The following is a 20,948-nucleotide window of genomic DNA, read 5'->3' on the forward strand; positions in this document are numbered from 1 at the left end:
ATTTTTCATTTTAACCAGATGGCAATACTAGCAACAAATCGAATGACCAATAGCAAGGTAGAAGTAATGCAAATGGCCTCAAACTCGTCCTCTGTCAGTATGACCAAACAAATTTATGATTCGGAGAATTAACCATTAAAGCATTTAGTAGAAGTTATCAAATAATCATTTCGTAGTGTAATATCGTTAATATTATTACGTCTCCTTTATTTTCATCGTTCATTCATTATATGTAATTTACTGTTATCTTAATCTAACAGAAGTTAAAAATTTTTGTGCTCTGTGTCCAGTAAGTAATAATTTATCAAACGATTACACACGTGGTTATGTTAATTGTCGCCGTACTTCTTTTATTTTATTATCATTTTTTATTTTTTTTTATTGTTTACTTTTACAACTCACGAATACAAAATAATTATAATACAGTTATTACATGGATAAATAATATTCTAATTTATAGATGCAAATAAAAAAATCTACCGCCATTTATCTTTCTTTTTTTTTATCAGTAACGTAAACAATACGTCTATTACAGATAAGAAACCTTTAAGAAATACTTGAAAAATATTTATCCTTTCCACTTAATTCATTTCTTTTCAGCTCACTACAACCTTTACTTTTATTTCTATATATACTTATATATATTTTAATATACATTAACATTCAATTATTTATCTCAGTAAATAAGTTATTTTTCGTCAATAAAAAAATTACTATAGAATTAATAAATACAAAAATATATATATATATGTCTTATTACTAGTATTATTATTATTATTTTATTATTATTATTAGTTTGCTATATGCACTGACTTTTAAGTTTCTTATTTTTCAGTATAAAAATTAATGCTCTGCGCCAAATGATAAACTGAAAATTATTTCTGATGACATAACATATCATTGCAAAGATTTTATATTAATTTTTAATATTCTCATTTTATATAATGTTTAATATATAAGAAATAAAATTATTCTAAAACTACACTGTGAATGATACATGTATATATAAATATATAGATGCATAGATAATCTTTCAATAAGGATTATGTATACAGGTATTTATGCAACAGCGTTCTATCAAATAGGATACTATTCAACACAAAGATGCTATTAACATTTTTATATATGATAGCGACGACAATTCAGACATGGAGAATCTCATCTTTAAAAGCACGTTTATGTGCTTTATTTCAAGGAACAAAGCACGATAAACCATCAATTATGTTCTATGCCAAACCATTGGTATGCGTTGACGAAGGTACAAATAAATACATAGCATATTATTTATATAGATGCATCTCTTCGAATTACTTTTACAATGTTTATGCAATTTATATTAAATTACAATTATTTTAACAACGATTATAAAATGAAATAAATACTAAAAAAATAAGAGGAATAAAAAAGAAAGTATGATAGGAAATCAATACTCTGTATAATATAATTATATAAATAAAATAGAAAAAGAAATAAAATAATATATAAAATAATCACTATGAAAATATATATATACAATTTGTATTCATTTAACGAAATTTAATTGTAAGGACATTTATTCATTTGCTAGTCCTTAAATTCAGGAAACACTGTTATAGAATCAGAATTATCATCTCTGTATGGCTGGTTATCTATCAATAGGCTGAAACTGCACTTAAAATCTCTATTAAAAGATGGGAGATATACTTGTATTTTCTTTAAAAAAAAGTACAATATATTTATCTCACTGAGTTATTATTTTCAGAATATGATAATCTAGCTAGTCCTCCAAGTAGTATAAATGAAAACACATATAATTACATGAGTTCTCATCTTTGTCAAAATAAATCACTTGCAAAACTTGGTGATTTACTTTGGAGTCATGGTGATGCAAGATTATGCACCATATATCCACAAGTATTTATTAAATTAATAATAAAAATTTCAAAACACACACATATATATTATTGATAAATAATATTTTGAAACTATGCCAAATATTGTTTTATATTCTAGCAAAAAGTTAACGTGTCCGAATGGTTAGCTTATCAATATGAAAATCCTTTTATACCTATATTTAAGAAAAATAATGGTGTAACATCATTAACTAAAGATTTTAGAATGCATATTTTAGTTGAGGCTGACTTTAGTACGTATCAACCATATACTTCCACAAAATCAACTAAGGTAATGTAATTTTAAATAGTTATTAGTTTAAATGAACAATTTTATTTCATTATTTCATCTTTAATTATATGTGTTTGTGTTTTAGCTAGAGGATTATGGTTTAATTATTAGTTGGATGGCAGATAAAAATTTAAATATTATTATGGAGACTGATTTGGATCTTATAACTAAATTTGCAATTGCTGTAATGGAAGGACAATATTATATTAACAGTGGTTTAACTTTAACACGTATATTGTGTAAGTGAATACTACGTCATTAAATATATAAATATTTTATATATTAATAAATTGTTATTATAAAAACAATTTATATTATTCTTCAGCTGTTTTAGTATCAGGGTATCCATGTACTTATCATAGCGAACAACTTTATTCACTGTCAGATAATAGTAAGTTACACAGAATATTATTTACTATTTTATATAAATTAAAAATCTATAGAATAAATATACATTTATATATATAATATTTATATAATCTCTATATTATTACAATAATATAGAATTAGCAGGAGTAGAAGAATGGGAAACGTATGTGAAAAAACTGAGACTAATAAGTAATACTGCACGATTAGCATCACAAGAAAATAAATCAATAGGTGTACCCGAAATGCCAGATTTATTTATTTTTCCTAAAAATGAATCCACAAATGTACAAACATCTACAGATGAAAAAACAGAAACTAATAATACGATTGAAAATGTAGTTACAACGTTACAATCATCTGTTGAGAGTCCAGTTTCTATAAATTCAGAGACAGTTGAAACTATGCAGTCAGAAAATGTTAGTAATGTAGAGAATTCTGATGTATCAACGTTTCACGATGTACCTGAATCAACTCGTGTATCTTCAATTAGATCTGATATTATAAAAGAAACATTAGATAAGGATGAGGTAAAAGAAACTTGTGAAAATATCGTTAAGCCTGTATCTACATCTGATGATCAAGATAATAGTACAAAAACAATTGAAGCAGTACCTTCTCTTAATTTAAAGTAAGTTTCATAATATGTATAGTCATTATTCCATATGTATATATATTAATTATTTATATATAATTTTAGAAGTCTTACTCCAAATAGAACAATTACGCCATATTCTAAACATCACAAACCACCTAATGTTTTAATTTATGCAGAAAGCGCTGTGTCACTTGATAATGTTAAAACTGTGTTAGAAGATTCGCTTGGCACCGACAAGTATGTATGATAATAAATTATAATATAAATTAAAAAATATAATCCTAAATTAATAGCTTATTGTATAATTCATTTTCTTTTAGATATATATTATACGTGTTATCTCGCGAAGAAGCTAGTTCCGATGTATGGATGGAACAAGCAGCTCTTGTAGTTGTATGTGGAAATGTTGGTAACGAAATTAGTACTCAGCTTATAGAATATATTGTTCAAGGTGGAAAACTTTTAGCATTATGTTCCGATACACTTCATACTTTGCTTCCATCTTTTAAAACAGCTGAGGTTCGTGAACACGAACTTGTTCATTTCTCTTATGGAAAATGGAAACATGTTCGTATGATGCATCATATTTTCTGCTATCAAGCATCACCAGTGAGAACTCGTTTTTCTCATGACAATGAAGATATAAAGTAAGAATTCCATTAAACGGTGACGATAACTTGTCATAGAAATATTTGATATGATTTTATTAAATGATATTTTTAGCGTAACAGCTGTGAATCCTCCTGTATCAGCTACAGTTAAGGATAAAAAAGGCAAGTTACATTCCTTTGGGATAAAAGTATTAGGAACAGAAGAAACATGGCATACTCCTAGTATCTTACTTGCTAATTTAACTGATAGTAATGGCAAGGCTGTATTTTCACAAATACATTTAGAGGCAGATCCAGCACAATACGAGCTCGAAGAAAATAAGTTTAATGCTCTTAAACAAAGTAATCTAGCACGTTTAGAAATATTTAATGATCTGCTAAGTGTACATCTTGGCATAGAAGTAAGCACATCTACGAAAACAACATCAGTGCATTATACTCCAGCATTTTTCTTAGGTAGACATGAGGTATTTATCTTTTTAACTTAATTTTCATTTTAAATGTATGAAAGAAATCGCATAAGACAGTGAAATTATATTTTAATTGATAATTCATTCATAAATTCGTATTCAATTTTGATAGTTAAAATTAGAAGTTCTGGATAAGTTAAAAGATAAAATGCAGGATGATATACTGAAAACGAAAAATTTAGATATACAATTTTGCAAGAAAAATATCGAGAAATCAGCATCTTCTTCATTTCTTCCTGTTATGATACATCAATGTCCTGATAATTTTTCTACCATTGAATACTTCGAGGTAATACTTTGAGTTCTATTTATAACAATGTTCATATAAAATATTACTTTTATTATATCAAATTCTATCTGTTACAGAATCTGAAAACAAAAGATTTAGGGCGTCTGGTAATATATGCAGATGTATTGACATCCTCGATGAATGTTGTAAATGATCATAAAATACAACATGGATTGGTCGTTATTCCTTGCCAACAAACTCAAGGACGAGGTAAATGAATATTTCTTTATACAAGTATATTATTATCAATGAATAGTATGAATACTTTTGTTCTCATTAGGAAGAAGTAAAAATGTATGGCTTAGTCCCAAAGGCTGTGCGATGTTTACTGTACAACTTCACATTCCCAAAAATTCCAGTCTCGGTGGTCATATTTCAATACTTCAACATCTTTTTATAGTTGGAATCGTATCAGCTGTAACATCTATTCCTGGATATGAGGTTTTCTCTTTTTCTTTTTATTCATTTCTCTATTTATAATATTTACAATTGATGTATTAGATTTATAACGAATTTATATACATATATACAAATATTTTTTTTAAACTAGGGATTAGATCTTAGAGTAAAATGGCCTAATGACATTTATGTTGGAAAATCGATTAAAATTGGTGGTATCATAGTTACCAGTCACTACGATTCGTCATTAATCATATGCAATGCTGGTAAATATTAATATAATTATTTTAAACAAAATTTGATATATTTATTTTCCTATATATTATAATACATTCTTATAATGAATTAGAAATAATTAAATTAATGTCAGGTACGAAATACAATTGTTTCCAGGCGTTGGTGTTAATCTTTCAAATAGTACACCTACCTGTTGTATCAACGATCTCATTGCCGAATATAACAAAAAACACAAAACGAAATTACCAGCTCTATCATATGAGCGTTACTTTGCTTTGGTATTCAGTGAAATAGAATATTTGTTAGATATTGTGCAAAGTGGAAATATGGATTATTTCTTCCAACTTTATTACAAATTTTGGATACATAAGTTAGTATAATATAATGATCTAAATAACGCAAAAGAAAATAATAATGTAAATAATTAGAAAATATTATATTAGTAAATCTGTATCCTTTATTTTTATCTTTTTTAGTGACGCAGAAGTAACAGTTGTATCGACTAATGGAGATAGTGAATTAGTTAAAATATTAGGTATCGATGAATATGGATTTTTAAAAGTGAGAGGAATCAAAGGAAATACATTTTCGGTTCAACCGGATGGAAATAGTTATGATCTATTAAAAAATTTAATTAAACCCAACTAGATCTCAGCATATGTATTCTATTTTCCAAAAATTTTAAACGCTTAATGTAATAAATCGTACAACGAGACGTATTGAACATAATCAATTAAAATAATGAAAAGAAAATAAAAAGAAAAGAGACACAAAATGTCAGTCATATAATAATTTTCTTATTTAAGTTATAAGTAATGGTTGTAAAAATACGTTTCTCATATACAGAATTAGATAGATGTATATGAAATTCTAAATATATATTTCATATATATCTATTTAAAACGAATCTCATGGTGAATTATTTCTTGTGTTAATTTTTCTAAGATGTGCACACAAAAAATATATATCGGGGTAAATGATCTTGTTAACTGCATGTATATATAATTGTTATGTTACATTTGAACAGAATATACACACAGATCGTACGTACTGTTATTATAAAATCATATGATGTTCATCCGAGTCACATTGTTCACTTATTGTTTACAACATATTTTATAAAAAAAAAAGGAAGAAACCAAAAAATGCCAGCAAACTAAGTGCTTCGCCAAAGTTATATCACAAAGGATGTAATAATAATAATTATTACTTCTAAGTCAAATAATCAAATCTATAAAAAATGAATTAATATTGATAATAGTAGTATAAGCATCTGTTGTATAGTTTATTGCAGTGTTTACAATTTGTTGTATATCACTTGTATTTATAATGAAATAAAAAATTCATGATGTTATATTCTCCATATTATTAATTAGAAAAATAAAGATTTGATTATAAACGAATTAAAAAAGTAACGAATAAGATAATATATGTTATATGTAAAAGGACTCAAATATATCATAAAATTAATTTATTTTCTGGACAAAGAGACATGAAATTCCTAATGTACATTATATCAGAATATTGCTATATAGTCCTAAATTTCTTATTTATACTAATTTAAAAGATGTAAATTCTCATATGATACATAGGAATTTGTAATAATTCATGCTAGTAAATACTAGCATTGAAAGATAATGTGTACATATACGATGTACACATTTAATTTTCATATATATCATTGAATGGTACATTTTTCTTTTGTACATAACTTTTTTTGTTTTTTCTTTTATTGTTTAATTGATTTTGTATTAAGTATGTAATATATATTTTGTATTATTGTTATTCTTTTTAATTTTTATCTATTTAGGTCGATGGCCTATATACGATCAAGTAAATAAATTGTTTTTCTACTATGAAATATTTTTTGCTTCGCATAATGCTTCTATATTTTGTTTTTTTTTCTTTTTTAATCGCTATTATACACAGTTATATATGAAATGTATATTTCATATAGATTATGGAAATTAGAGGAAGAATGTGTTATAACGATTATTTTTAATATATATGCGCCAGTAATTACGATAGCGAATTAAGTTAAAAAATGGAAATAATTGATTTTATGCTTTATTCTATGCATAACAATTATTAATAATATAAAAAAATCGTAAGATTAATTTTTTCCATTTTTTAACTCTGTCTGTTTTCATGATTAACGGCATATATATATATATATATACATATATATGTATAAGACAAACTTTTACAATATTTACACTACTCATATACTAATTTTCAACAACGAATATCATATTATCAATATCGTGGACTATTTTTTGAAAACAGCAGTGTGTCATAATGCATCTATGTCATGTGTGATTAAATTATAAAATATATACATATATATGTATATCAGAAATACAGTCCATAAAATGTTGTACTCTTTGAAACAATTAAATTTATTCTTTTTCTTTTCTTTTTTTTTCTAAAAAAAAAGCCCGCATACTCGTTTTTTTTTCTCTAATACATACACAATAAACATTTTGTCGTTAAAATTTTTTTGTCTTAAGAATAAAAATTATTTATTTTTTTCCTCGCGTAAAATACTGTATTATTTTTATAATGATCGATATAGTCTGAATATATATATATACATATTTGTTTTTTTTTTGTTTGAAATGACGAAAATAATAATGAAACGAGCTTTTTAATATATTTGCCAGAAAAAGAGGGAGAGATTATTGATAACTTAATATACTAGATGTTACATTGAACTGATTATATATAATTCAATTTTCCCTATATATATTTATAACACGATGTACATACATATATGCATGTTACCACCGTTTTATTTTGTAAAATCCATTTATTCATGAAATAACTAATTATTACACGAAATAACTATACTAATCACGTAAAGTACGAAACTAAGCAGAGTTGTTGCATATTTCAACTAGGTAATATATGAATTCGCAAAAGGCGAGAAAAAATTCGCTGAAAAATTGAAAGCTTTTCTAGTCAGTGTTTTAAGAAAAGCCAAACGTGTTAAAATAAGTAATTGTTTGCTAACAAGGTCGAATCAACGACATTAATAATTAGACTAATATATAATAAAATTATTTTGATATGCTCTTCCATAAACATCTCCTAGTCTTTTCATGTAATACCTAATTATTTCATATGTTAATTGAATTGGACACTTCCACAACAGTAATATATATATATAATAAAAATTATATTGTCGATAAAATTCGTAATTTTTATAAAGACAAAAATTATGCTATAAATTTTCGAAGAAGAAATACTCACACACAGACCCGCACACAAATACACATATACACACTCGTTGAAAAAAGGAAAAGTATATAAGTCACTGGTTTACAAATCTAAACGATGATACAATAAATGTCTTCTTTTTCTATGTATATGTATATTATGTATACTTGAAAAAAAAAACTAAACTAAAATAAAATAAACTAATCATATAATAGAACACTTTACGTTCAAGCGGAAGCCGAGAACGAATTAAAATATATTAGGAATGAACAAAGTGTAATCTCGCAATGTATTATTTCTAAATATTTGCGAGAATGTTTCCATCAACTTGTCTAAGTCATCGTCAAATTAAATATTTTAGAAATCAATTCTAATAAGTCTACATAATGTATATATATATATAATTTTTTTAATTTTTTATTCTTTTTTTTAAATTATACTACCTTACGTGTGTATGTACGAATGACATGTGTATAGTTCATCACTGATTTTAACGAAACAAATCTGAAAGATATACAATGTGTATATATATATATATATATATATATATTGTTTCAGTCACAATGTGTAAGTAAATTGGCAGGAGCATCTTTTCTCATCGACTAATATCTACATTTGTAACCATTAAACTCATCATTCTTTTTACATACGCCTTTTCTGGTATGTAATTTATGAATACATACATACATGCTTCCATACATATATATTGTATATATACAAAATACTTGAAAGTAATTTATATTTATATAGAGAGAGAAAAGAGAAACCGCGCGGATTAAATTATATATAATTTTTTACAAAATACATTCGCAAATTCTCGAAAATGTGTGTTTCTTTCTTTTTCTTTTTTTCTTTCATTTAGTTTTTATTTTTTTTTTTTAGAAATTATATATGTACACGCTCTAATCTCTAATTGAACTCTACGCTTCTCTCGGAAGAATTCTATCTTCGTTCTTTCCCTTTTTTATGTTTTATTTGTTTATTTTATTATTTTTTTTTTTTTTGTTAAATATTTATATATATATTTTTGTTATTTTTTATATAATTTATAACCTTATCAATTTCACTCACCCTTTTTTATTCGTAAGTTTCTGCGCTTTTGTTTTTCCACCCATTCACCGTTACGACGATCACACTCGTGTAATTTCCATCCCGAAAGTGTCCAAAAATAAATAGCAATCATTTTGCATTTTTTTTTTTTTAAATCTTATTTCTTTTTCTTCTTGTTAAAATGATAAAAGAGAGTTCTCATTTTCTCCGATACATATACATGTCCCTTATTTATTTATTTATTTACTTTTAATAGCCACAACAATAGTCATATTGTTATAGAAAAAGGAAGTCCTTAACCTTCTGTCAATATTTCCATTAATAATCGTTTTAGGCTATCCAAACCAGTCAAAAAACCACAGTCAGGACCCTGATGAACCATAGAGCTAGAATTACATGCCAATGCTAAACTACTCCGTCCAAAGGTAGTATGTGCAAAGTCTATTATTCTGACATCTACCATAGCTTCTTGAACGACCGACGTTGAAGAGGATTGTTCAGTTTTAACTCGGAATCTTTTCGAAATACTGTTTGTCTTTAATTCATCTTGATCTTGTCTTTCATCATCGTAAGAACGTAAACGAAGTTTGTGCCTATTACGTTTCAATCCGCATTCACTTCTAATGTCCATATCCGAACTAGTGTCCTCCGAATTAGCAGCAGCTATATGTTGACCAAAACAATATTCTTCTCCGCTGCTACTACTATACAACATCCAATTGTCATAAGATGGGGATTGAACCACCGTATTGATCAAACTCGGTGGGGGATCCATGAATACGGTTTCCTCGTTAACCGGATAAAATGCTGTTGTATTTTTAGCACCTCTAGCTGCAGCCTCACCAAAACCACGATGCAATGCTGCCTGGCTTACTTCTTCCTGTGCTGAAAGATTATAGTCCGTTGAATTATTGCTTGTATCTGCGTCGTAACAAGTATCCGAACCACCTGGTGTATTTTCCATGAAACTTAGGTCATTAGATTCTTCCTCAACGTGAAGGGATGTCGAATGTCTGTGCGTTGTAAATTCTTCTATTTGATATCCTTCGTACACTATAAGCAACGAGCTGAAAAATTTGTATACACGTTATCATTCGTCTTTTTTTAATTAACTGATCTATTAATCGTCAATATGAAAAATCATTCACAAACTGAAGCCTAATGTAATTCCATGTTTTGAAGATTTTCCAATTTTATTACCAGAATGTTAGTTTGACATTTAATCTTTTATAATTATATATATATTATTAATTTTAAATATAATAAAAAAAATAAATTAATAAATTTTTTTTTTATTAATATAATTATCTATTGTAACAATACATTTTACAATGTTTGTTCGAATATTTTATGCGCAAAGTTTATAAAGAAAAATGAATAGCTTTTTAAACTAATGATTTAATGAGACGAAAATATCGATAATAATTACGATGATGATGATGATGATGATGATGGTAATGATGATTGAGGATTTATTGAGAAAAAAGGTAAAAGAAAAAATTAAAATATTTTCACGTAGTGCATTTCTAATTTTTGTTTTTCTTTTCCCTGGATCGACAAATTATTAATACACATAATATTCTTCAAAAAAAATGAATATGTCAATTAGTTTATAAAAAAAAAAAAGAAAAAAAGTTGAAGAAGAAGAAGAAGAAAAAGAGTTCATACGAGATTAATTAATGTCAAAGGATGACATTGACATTTATTTATCAGATAAGAAAAATATGATCGATAATTAAACGACCCATTCTCGAATATCGCTTTAGAATTTTTCTATTATTTCAACGCATTATCTCGTATTATTTACACGTAAGTAAATACGTAAAACTCGATCGTGTATATACAAGATATATTATATATATAATCAATGTGTTATCATAAGATACATGATATTTATTATCGTGAACGATTTTACATGAGCTCTCAATTGTCTATTTATTGAACAACGATCGATCATCGATCATCAATCGCATACGAAAATATCAAAATAAATTGATTTGCACCTTTTACAAATTTTGCATATGTTCAAACATCATTTTTTATTTGCCAAACGTCTTTATATATATATGTATCGAATTTCATGCATCGATGTATTTAAACAAAAAGAAAAAAAGAAGAAAACAAGAAATGTTCAAAATATTTCCTCATGATCGATATACGTCATGTTTATTAAATAATCGATTAAGAAAGATGACGTGGTAAAAGTTACAAGCGATGACTAATCGACGTCATCATTCTTTAAAAAAACTGAACCAATAAAAGTTAATTGCTATAAACGATAAGTCGATAAACATAATTATATATATATATATATATATATATATTACGTATAAACGACGTAAATTGTATACGTCATCGTATGACTCAACTTTATCCTCGTCACATACAAGAAAACAAATTTGGAAAAAAAAGAGAAGACCAAAAAAAAAGCAATTTAACAACAAAAAAGAATAAAAACCAAAAAACCCACTCGCAATGTGTTTAAAATATATTTTATTTCTTTTTTCTTTTTTATTCTCTTTATTGTCGAAAGGAGGAAGAAGAAAAAGAAGAAGAAGGAAATACAAAAAAAAAAGATAAGTAATATTGCTTATTCGCCTTAACAATAACAACAACAACAACAACAACACCAACAACAACAATAGCAACATTAACAACAACAATGCTAAAATAATTATATACATACAAGATGGAATTTAATAATTAAAAACTATAAATACGTGCTTTTATTTAAATCTTTTTTCAAATTTCTAGTGACATTATAATTTTACGAGACACTTATTTTTATACTTTAAGAAACATGGCTTCTGTTCGCAAGCGCATAATGTGTCCATGTCGCATATGCAAATGTTTATTTATTCTTTGTATATGTTTGTATGTGTGCATATGCATGCGTTAAATTATAATGTACGATGATTTCAGAAAGAACGTGTTTAAATTTTAAATTTTCTTACTTTCTTTTGTTTCAATTAAAAAATTAAAAGAAGAACACCTTTTCTTTTCAATTTATCAATTAAACACATGATTATGTTTAAGATCACAATCTCTATAATTCAGATAAATCAAACACAAAAACTAATTAATAATAAATTCAATCCTGTATGTATATATATATATATATATATATATATATATATGTGTAAAATTATGTTAAATAAGCTGATTTATCTATTATATAGAGTAGTCGATATTATTTCTAAAGTTATTTCTATATTCCCTTTTTGAGATTGTGCAACAATAATAAAAAGAAAAAAATAGCAAGCGTGTTAAAGCATATCAATGAATTCAAACGAGACGAAAAAAGAAAAATAAAGAAGAACAGAAAAAATAAATACAATAAAAAGAAAAAGAAAATAAAATTACATTAAAGCAAAGCAAAGATAATCGATAAAAACAGATTGTGATCTTGTATCGTTCGATTCAAGGTAAAACGAGACTTTTTCTCTCGTTCTTTATGCTAGTATAGTTTTATATAACTATTAAATTATTAAATTTCATACATAAACTATAAAAATAAACAAAAATACTCGTCGTTATGTATATATATATTTTTGTTATTGTTATTCTTTTTTCAAACTAATTCCGTTGAAAATATTTCAACTATTGGGTTAAAAATACCTAATCTATTACATATAACAGGGCTTTTCAAAGTGTGGGTCGTGATCCCACACGAAGTGATCATAAAACTAAATTTGAAATTGTAGAAAAACTAAAAAAATGTCTAAACGCGCAACGACAGAAAATTAATTGAAAATCAGTTTATAAATTCTACGACGTATATATAATATGTCTATAAGTTTATGTTAATGAAAGATAAGATAGCATTGAATCTGTATTCAGGTTTGCGAAAATATTTGCTCGGATAATAAGGAATCGCCAAATGGAAATGTTTGAGAAACCCTGACGATACGTAATTAATTTATTTCATCATTTATAACTATAATATAAATATTTTTTAACTAAATTTACTATTAAATTTATACGAGTTAAAAGTATTATTTTCCATTTGTGTCTTTCGTTTATTTCATGTTTCTTTTTTTTAAGAGTCACGAAACTACCGAATGCCATATACGCGATAAGATTTTACGATTCATATCATCATCGTCGTCATCGTGAGATGAAATTTCTATTTACATTTGAAGATCTAATCTATTATTTTTATGCGAATTCACTGCGACAGATAAACACGACGCCACGCGCGCCCACATATGCACACACGTGCTATTGCGTTGAAATATTCAAACGAAACTCATGATACTTTGAAAATAAACGGATTGTTGTTGAATTATTTTGTTAGCCATGTTGCTAAACATTTGTTATATACCACAGACGAACATTTTTATTTATTTATTTTTTTTTTCTTTTTTTTATCACGATAGATCTCGACAAATTTTTTAACTGTAATGCAAACAATGACCTATTTATAAACCCATTAATATTAACGTTTCGATTAATAACATGATATAAATGATTATTATTGTAATACAATAATGATATATTGTTATACAATCTACATAATACAAACGTAATAAAACGCAATTGTATATGGTAAATAAAAAAAATAGATCGAATTAGCCAATAAATAATGACAGAAATTTTAATATANTAAATAATAACGATGAAGGAAGTACCATTACCAATATTATAGTATATTTCAAATAATACGAGAAAATATGAGAAAGAATTTGTTAGTTTACGAATAATGACAGAAATTTTAATATAAAAATATATATGTATATATTATTTATTTAAATATAAATTATTAAAAATTTCGATATTACTTATTGGTTAACACAATACAACAATAATAATAATAATAATAATAATAATAATAAATAATAATAATAACAATAAATAATAACGATGAAGGAAGTACCATTACCAATATTATAGTATATTTCAAATAATACGAGAAAATATGAGAAAGAATTTGTTAGTTTACGAATCATAATTCAAAAATCTTTCTCTTTTATAGAATAAAAGTCGACTATATTGCTTTGCTCGCACAAACAACAAGCTTAATTAAAGTTTACTCTGATTACTTTGCAAAACATGGAAAGTACACGCATACCCTGATACAAAAGCAAAGAGCGAGTGAGAGAGAAAGAGAAAGGCAAAAAAGAAAAAGAAAAAAGAGTTATGTCAAGAATCATAAAATGGAAAATTACCCGATAAATAAAGACACGTGTAAACTTAAGCGTATTTAAACGATACAAACTCTACGCATATTGTTTGAAGAGTAACCTTGACAAATATGAAACATTCGTTTATGTGCATCGCGTATTCGATTAATATCTGTATATAATGTTTAATTCAAAATAAAACTATATATCTCCGTATTCAAAATTATTTTTTTCGTTAAAATAATGTTTTTTTTATTCAATATCTCAAAATATTTTTGTTATTCTTCTTTCCTTTTGTATTTTTATATAAACTTCAATTCACAAAATTTTACCCGAGCTGCGTATTAAATTGACCCCAATAAGCTTTTTTAAGGTAAACTTTGAAAATAGAGATATATATCTCTCCCGTAAACTTATAAATAAAACAGCACGTGGAGGAACACACACACTGTTTGAAATAAACGAAACGCACGAAAACATTCTCTCTCTCTCTCTCTCTCTCTCTCTTCCCCTTTCTAAAATATTATTCGAAATCATTTTTTTTCTTCTAAATAATAATTATCATCGTTCATTTGTTTATTAATATAACTTTACCGTTTATTTTTATTTTTTATTCGTCTCAACTTGATATTTTTTTCAAATGATTGCATGCGTATACCTTACTAACTTTTTGTAAACTTTAATTTTGTATTTCGCGCGCGCATGTGTGTGTTTATGTTTTAGTTAATACTTTTTAACTTTTTATTTTATTTATTTTTTGTTTGTTTTTATTTTTATTAATTTTATATGAAAAAACATTCGATACACGTTGTACCAAACTAAATATGTAATACAACTATGTGAAAGGTGTACATATGTATTATTTGACATGAGTTTCAAAGAGAGAAAATCGATTATAGGGAAACGATAGTTGGGTTTTTGTTAATAAAACAAGGAGATGGTCTCACTTTCTGTATAAATCGTACCATGTTTCGCGTGTAAACCAAACAGTGTTCTACGAAGTGCACAGAACAAGGATAGATTTTTGCATATACATACAACATATATATATAAGATAAAATACATACACATTAATAAAAGCGTTCTCTCTTTCATCGTTCATGCGATATAGAATCTAAAATGGTGGCTCTATCAGGCAAGGGCAGTAGTTTGTAAAACAAACAAAAAAAATAAATAAAATATATGTATAATATTGAGAAACTATACAAAAAAATACGTACGAGGGATGGGTTGAAAAGTTTTTAGTTTTATTTTGAAAAATTAAAAATTAATTTGACGGAAAACAAGATTATCTTTACGTTGTGTTGAAAACTTTTCAATCCATCTCTACGTATATGTAAAAAAAAATATTGCACACATGTTTATCAACGAATTGCAAACATAATCCGATATATTTGTTCCACAAAATACTGATCAATTTAATACATACATATATGTATATTGATTTGACCAATAAATATTGCCAGAATTTATAGTATTATTCTAAATAAACAACACTGTATATAGCGTGGATGTACTTTTATGTATTGACAATATCTAATATTTTATATTAAAATAAATAAAATTATTTTGTATATTAATAATATTCCAACATCAATATATTGGTCAATTCAATATATTTATACGCATATGCAAATGTTTTATGAAAATGTTTTATGTGATCGGCTAGTAGCTCGCAGAAGAATAATGATTATTTTAATGAACACCTCAATGATCTCATTAATTCTACTCGGAGAGAACAAAAAAATGCACGAAAATATTTTGTTTCTTTTTTTTTCTATTTTATACGATTGTCCTAACATTCGCATACATATTGCACATTATTTTCGGTGTAATAACAGAAACCAAAAAGAAAAAAGAAAAATAATTAAACGAATTATTCCAACTAGATAAATTTAAAAAGTTGCATGTAATTATATAATATATTATTAAAATGCATAAACATATTATAAAAATTTTTTTACAAGAAATAAGAAAAAATAACTCTTCCGCAATATGTTAAAGAGATTAACATTAAAGGGAATGATTCGAGCTGTATTTTCGATTATTTCATCATTTATTCGATTATATAACGTTGTTTATTTATAAAGTTATTGTTGTGTAATAAATGTGACAATGAACTTATATGCTTGAACATTCCCCCGATCGTCTCTCTATCTCTCTCTCTTTTTCTATCTTACTCACACTTATTTACCTTCGTGCATTATTTTTCAAGCGTATAACACATTTCATCGAGGATCTAATGTTAATGTTATAATAATTAGACGACCAACAGAAGATCTATCGGTCATTATAACATAACACGTTCCACTTACTTTATTTACACGATCGATTAAATGTCGAGAACAACAATTTTATACTTATAAAAATAAATAACAACAAGAAGAACAACGACTAATCTCTTTTCCTCTTTCTTTAATGAGGTATAATCACCGATGTATCATTAATTCACGAATAAACTATTCACCCTTATAAAATAAGATAATGTAAGAGCAACTTCTGACATTTTACGATACTCACACCGAGTGATTCATCGAACGACTTAAATAACACACTATCTCTATATAGAAATATTGATATACGTATAGAAATGTATAAAACTATAGTCATACCTATATACGTATGTATATGAGAGAGGGTTTAGTTGCAACTAAGAATAGATTAACTAAAACCTTTTGAAAAGATAAAAACGTGCCGTGTGAATGTCATCGAACAATTATTACGGTATAATTATTTTTTTTTCCCTCCCTTTTCTTTTTTTCATTATCGATCAAATCTTTCGTGCATTTTTTTTTTGTTCCTTTCTTTCTTAATCTCCTCGAAATTATCACATACAAAAGAAATATAATTCTAATCGAGAGTGTGTGCTAGTGAATAAATAATGTAATAATGAAATTATTTGTCGTTTGCGAATATGAGAATGAATGAATGAATAAATCAATAAATAAATAAATAAATCGATCGATCAATAACAAGACAAATTAACGAATAGAAAACGGTATTGGATATATTTAAGAGAATATTGTCATTATTATTAATATTATTACTATTGTTATTACTATTATTAATATATATATATATATAAATATATATATATATATGTATAATGAAAAAAAGAATCTCTTACCACGAGTAGAACCGATAGCTACTTTGTCTTTCGATAGCACGACGCAATAGTTCTAATCGAGATATCACCCTTTCAATAACCAATGTTCTTAAACAAAAGCCATTGTGAAAGAATCGATATAAGGCAGCTTTAAAACCTTCTTCATTTAATTCTCTGCCCCAATATTTGTCTCTTTTAATATAATGATCCGAATCAACTTGATATACCTAAAAGATGCAACACACAGAGACACACAGATATTTATATACATATTCTTCCATTATTATCTATGATATCTATATCTATATATATCTAGTGGACCAGAAGTATTTAAGTAAATTTACAAATTTTTGCCGAATATTTCTTTTTTTTTTTTTTTTCTTGAATTATTACAATCAATCGAAAATGTAAAAAATGTAAAATTTTTTTTTTTGTTACGAGAAGAATTTTTGTTTAAAATTACTTAAGAACTTTTGATCCATTTCATTTGTACATTCGTACATTATGAAAACGCATTGAAGTTAAATCTTTTTTACGATCTTTCATAATCTCGTCTTTTTTTTTTTAAATATTTTTCTTTTATTTTTATAATCATCTAAATAAATGCATACACAGATAAACTCAACCAACCTGCATTCCACACAATCGTACACCCAAAGAAGCCGACGTACTAGCGGCACATTTTGCTATTTGTTTGCTTCGCTTTTCAGCGCTGGCATCATCGCCATGTTGTCTGGTCCCCATTTTTAAATCGAGTATACACGGATGGTTATATTGAGAAGTTATATTCTCCAATAATAGGAAATCTGTTTGAAATGGAAATTTCAATTCGATTACGAAAACTTTACAATAATAAAAAGAAGAAAATCAAATGAAATTAAAATTAAAATTTTAAATATACCAAATTATTTGTTCTACGATGTGTGCAACGAATCATTACATTTTCATTTAATTTAATCGATCTCATCGGTTACTTGTACAATTAAACAATTAAAATAAAATAAAATAAAATAAAATAATAAATAAATAATTACTCAGTATATTATTCGATTAACATTTTTGATCCATCGATTTCATCACAAACTAAACTCGACTCTTTATATACAAGTTGGTATTGGTTGCCTATAAGATTAGACACGAAAATAGTAACGACCCTCCCCCTTCCTTCTCGTTTCTTCTAAACTTTAAATGTTCCGCATTGCTTCGCACTTTCTCATATATAACATTGAAACAATCGAAATTAATCGAATTTATGCAATGAGGACAACGACGACGACGACGACGACGACGACGAAGACGAAGACGACGATTACAACGTCCGGCTATAATATTCATTGTTTGCTAAGCATTACCATACGGAAGGATTTACATAAAATAAACAAACACATTTATCAATTGAATAAAAGTTTTCAATTGAATTATAAGTATTTAGAATAAAACACATACACTGTCTGTTAGATGCGCTGTCCAAATGCATTTCTGGTTTTAATATATCGATCGTACTGTTTCTACGATGTATTCTCATCCTGAAAAGAAAAAGATAAAAAGAAGTGATGTAATAATATTATTTACATATATAATTACGTATTTATATATATTTATTTGTTTTACTTTTATCTATAACTCCAATTAAAAATAATGTTTTTCTTCGAAATAGGAACAAAAAAAAGACAAAAAAATACTTTGGCAAACGAAAAGAAATTGCGAAGAAGTGTTCGTCAAAAAATGAAATTCACAGACTTTAATAAAATTGTTTGAATAAGATTAGATAAAATATTTCTACTATTATATATATATATATATATGTCGTGTAAAGATAAATAAGAAATACAAGTAGTTATTTGATTGATCATTCGAGTATATCAACCTATCAAAAAATATGTCGAGGGATAATAGAAATATCAATATCGATATCGATATAGCCGTTAATTGTGGAATGAAAAATCTCATTAAGTTATAAATAATATCACAAGTATACAGTACATATATATATTTATCTGAGACAGGTCGTAATGATTTTAATTGTAAGATACGTTTTTCAATGAATCATTACAGTATCTAATTGTAAGTTAGTTTTTCTATCTATCTATTTCTTTCTATATTCCTCATGAAATTATTCCACGATGAATAGAAATATGACATACTTGAACTTAGTCCAGAAATGATCTTTGTATAAATTTGACATATGCGTATATTACCGTATTACATATATGTTTCCTTGATTATCTCTATAGTAATAAAAAAATATATCTAACGGGTTACTACGAAATCGTACGAAACTCTAACGCTCGTTAGATTATGCTATATAGTATGTTATATAACAATTACGTAATGTCAAAATTATAATTTTACTTAAACTATATTATATTTATACTATATATTATAGAATAATATAAGTATAAGGCTATTTAATATATGATAACAGTTATATATACATGTATATATTCCAGTATGTATAGTATAATTAAGATATTCATTTAATAAATATAGTACAATAAAATATAATAACTAGTATATACTATACCAGGGCTTCTCAAAATGTGGGTCGCGATTCCATATTGGTTCGAATAACTAATGTAAGTTTGAAAAGTATCAGAAATATTAGAAAAACTAAAATATTCCTGGACACGCAATGAACGAAAATTAATTCGAAACCAGTTTAACAATATTACAAGTATAGTGTGTAACGCGTCTGTTAGTTTATGATAATAAAAAAGAGAAGATAGTATAGAATCTATATTCAGGGTCGTGGAAATATTTGAGAAACCCAGTATTATACTATAATTATAATTAGTAGTATATATATTTGTTTAATATTTTTACTTATTATCAGTTTAATATAATACGACGATATATTAGAATGAATAAACAAAATATTAAAGTTATTACGTTAAATATAATTTTTGTTATAAAAAAAAAAAGAAAAAAAAAAAAGGAAAAGAAATATCATCTTGTCAAATAGAAAAATAAAACAACAAACCTGAGTACGTCGTCGCGTTTCCTCTTGGTTGAACTTTTTCCTTGACGATTATTATCTTGTTCTCTAAAACTTGGGCTGTATCTTTTATCTAACGTAACTTCACCGCTACTGGAGGCCTGCATTACACCTGAAACATCGTCCCAATTGATTAGTCTAACGATTCTAATTGTCACAAAATAAGAAAGAATTTTCTTTTTCTTTTTTTTTTTTTCCTTTTTCTAACTTTTTAATCATTTCTTTTCTTGCGTTTTCATTTGATTATATCTATTGTAAGATACAAATTATTATATTCAAGAGAATTTCTTTTTTTCTTTTTTTATATATATATATACACACA

General features: G+C 26.0%; 2 protein-coding genes across 3 annotated transcripts in view; one reads left to right on the forward strand and one right to left on the reverse strand.

The window, feature by feature from the left end:
* Positions 1 to 60: 60 nt before the first annotated feature.
* LOC106785970 (biotin--protein ligase) lies at positions 61 to 7,128 on the forward strand. 2 transcript variants are annotated; one of them, XM_014746886.1, is made up of 16 exons: positions 61 to 289; positions 1,056 to 1,258; positions 1,742 to 1,893; positions 1,993 to 2,163; positions 2,249 to 2,402; positions 2,489 to 2,554; positions 2,668 to 3,160; positions 3,230 to 3,364; positions 3,448 to 3,774; positions 3,851 to 4,205; positions 4,321 to 4,497; positions 4,575 to 4,707; positions 4,778 to 4,938; positions 5,048 to 5,162; positions 5,290 to 5,503; positions 5,610 to 7,128. In XM_014746886.1, the coding sequence occupies exons 2-16, from the start codon at positions 1,105 to 1,107 to the stop codon at positions 5,779 to 5,781; spliced, it is 2,979 nt and encodes a 992-aa protein (XP_014602372.1). In that variant the 5' UTR covers positions 61 to 289; positions 1,056 to 1,104; the 3' UTR covers positions 5,782 to 7,128. The 2 variants fall into 2 exon arrangements, with proteins under 2 accessions (XP_014602372.1, XP_014602381.1); XM_014746895.1 differs by lacking the exons at positions 61 to 289; positions 1,742 to 1,893 and having other exon boundaries at positions 1,135 to 1,258; positions 5,610 to 6,487.
* Positions 7,129 to 9,220: 2,092 nt separating this feature from the next.
* The window catches only part of LOC106785979 (inositol hexakisphosphate kinase 1), a 19,668-nt gene continuing 7,940 nt past the window's right edge, over positions 9,221 to 20,948 (reverse strand). The window contains exons 3-7 of the mRNA XM_014746909.1: positions 20,612 to 20,738; positions 19,078 to 19,157; positions 18,262 to 18,437; positions 17,653 to 17,858; positions 9,221 to 10,469 (exon numbers count right to left, since the gene is read on the reverse strand). Of these exons, the coding sequence (XP_014602395.1) occupies positions 9,698 to 10,469; positions 17,653 to 17,858; positions 18,262 to 18,437; positions 19,078 to 19,157; positions 20,612 to 20,738 (1,361 nt within the window). The 3' untranslated portion in view covers positions 9,221 to 9,697. The remainder of the gene's footprint in view (positions 10,470 to 17,652; positions 17,859 to 18,261; positions 18,438 to 19,077; positions 19,158 to 20,611; positions 20,739 to 20,948) is intronic.

The sequence above is a fragment of the Polistes canadensis genome, unplaced genomic scaffold (assembly GCF_001313835.1).
Source record: "Polistes canadensis isolate GaletaPanama2010 unplaced genomic scaffold, ASM131383v1 scaffold_3, whole genome shotgun sequence".
Lineage (NCBI taxonomy): Eukaryota > Metazoa > Arthropoda > Insecta > Hymenoptera > Vespidae > Polistes > Polistes canadensis.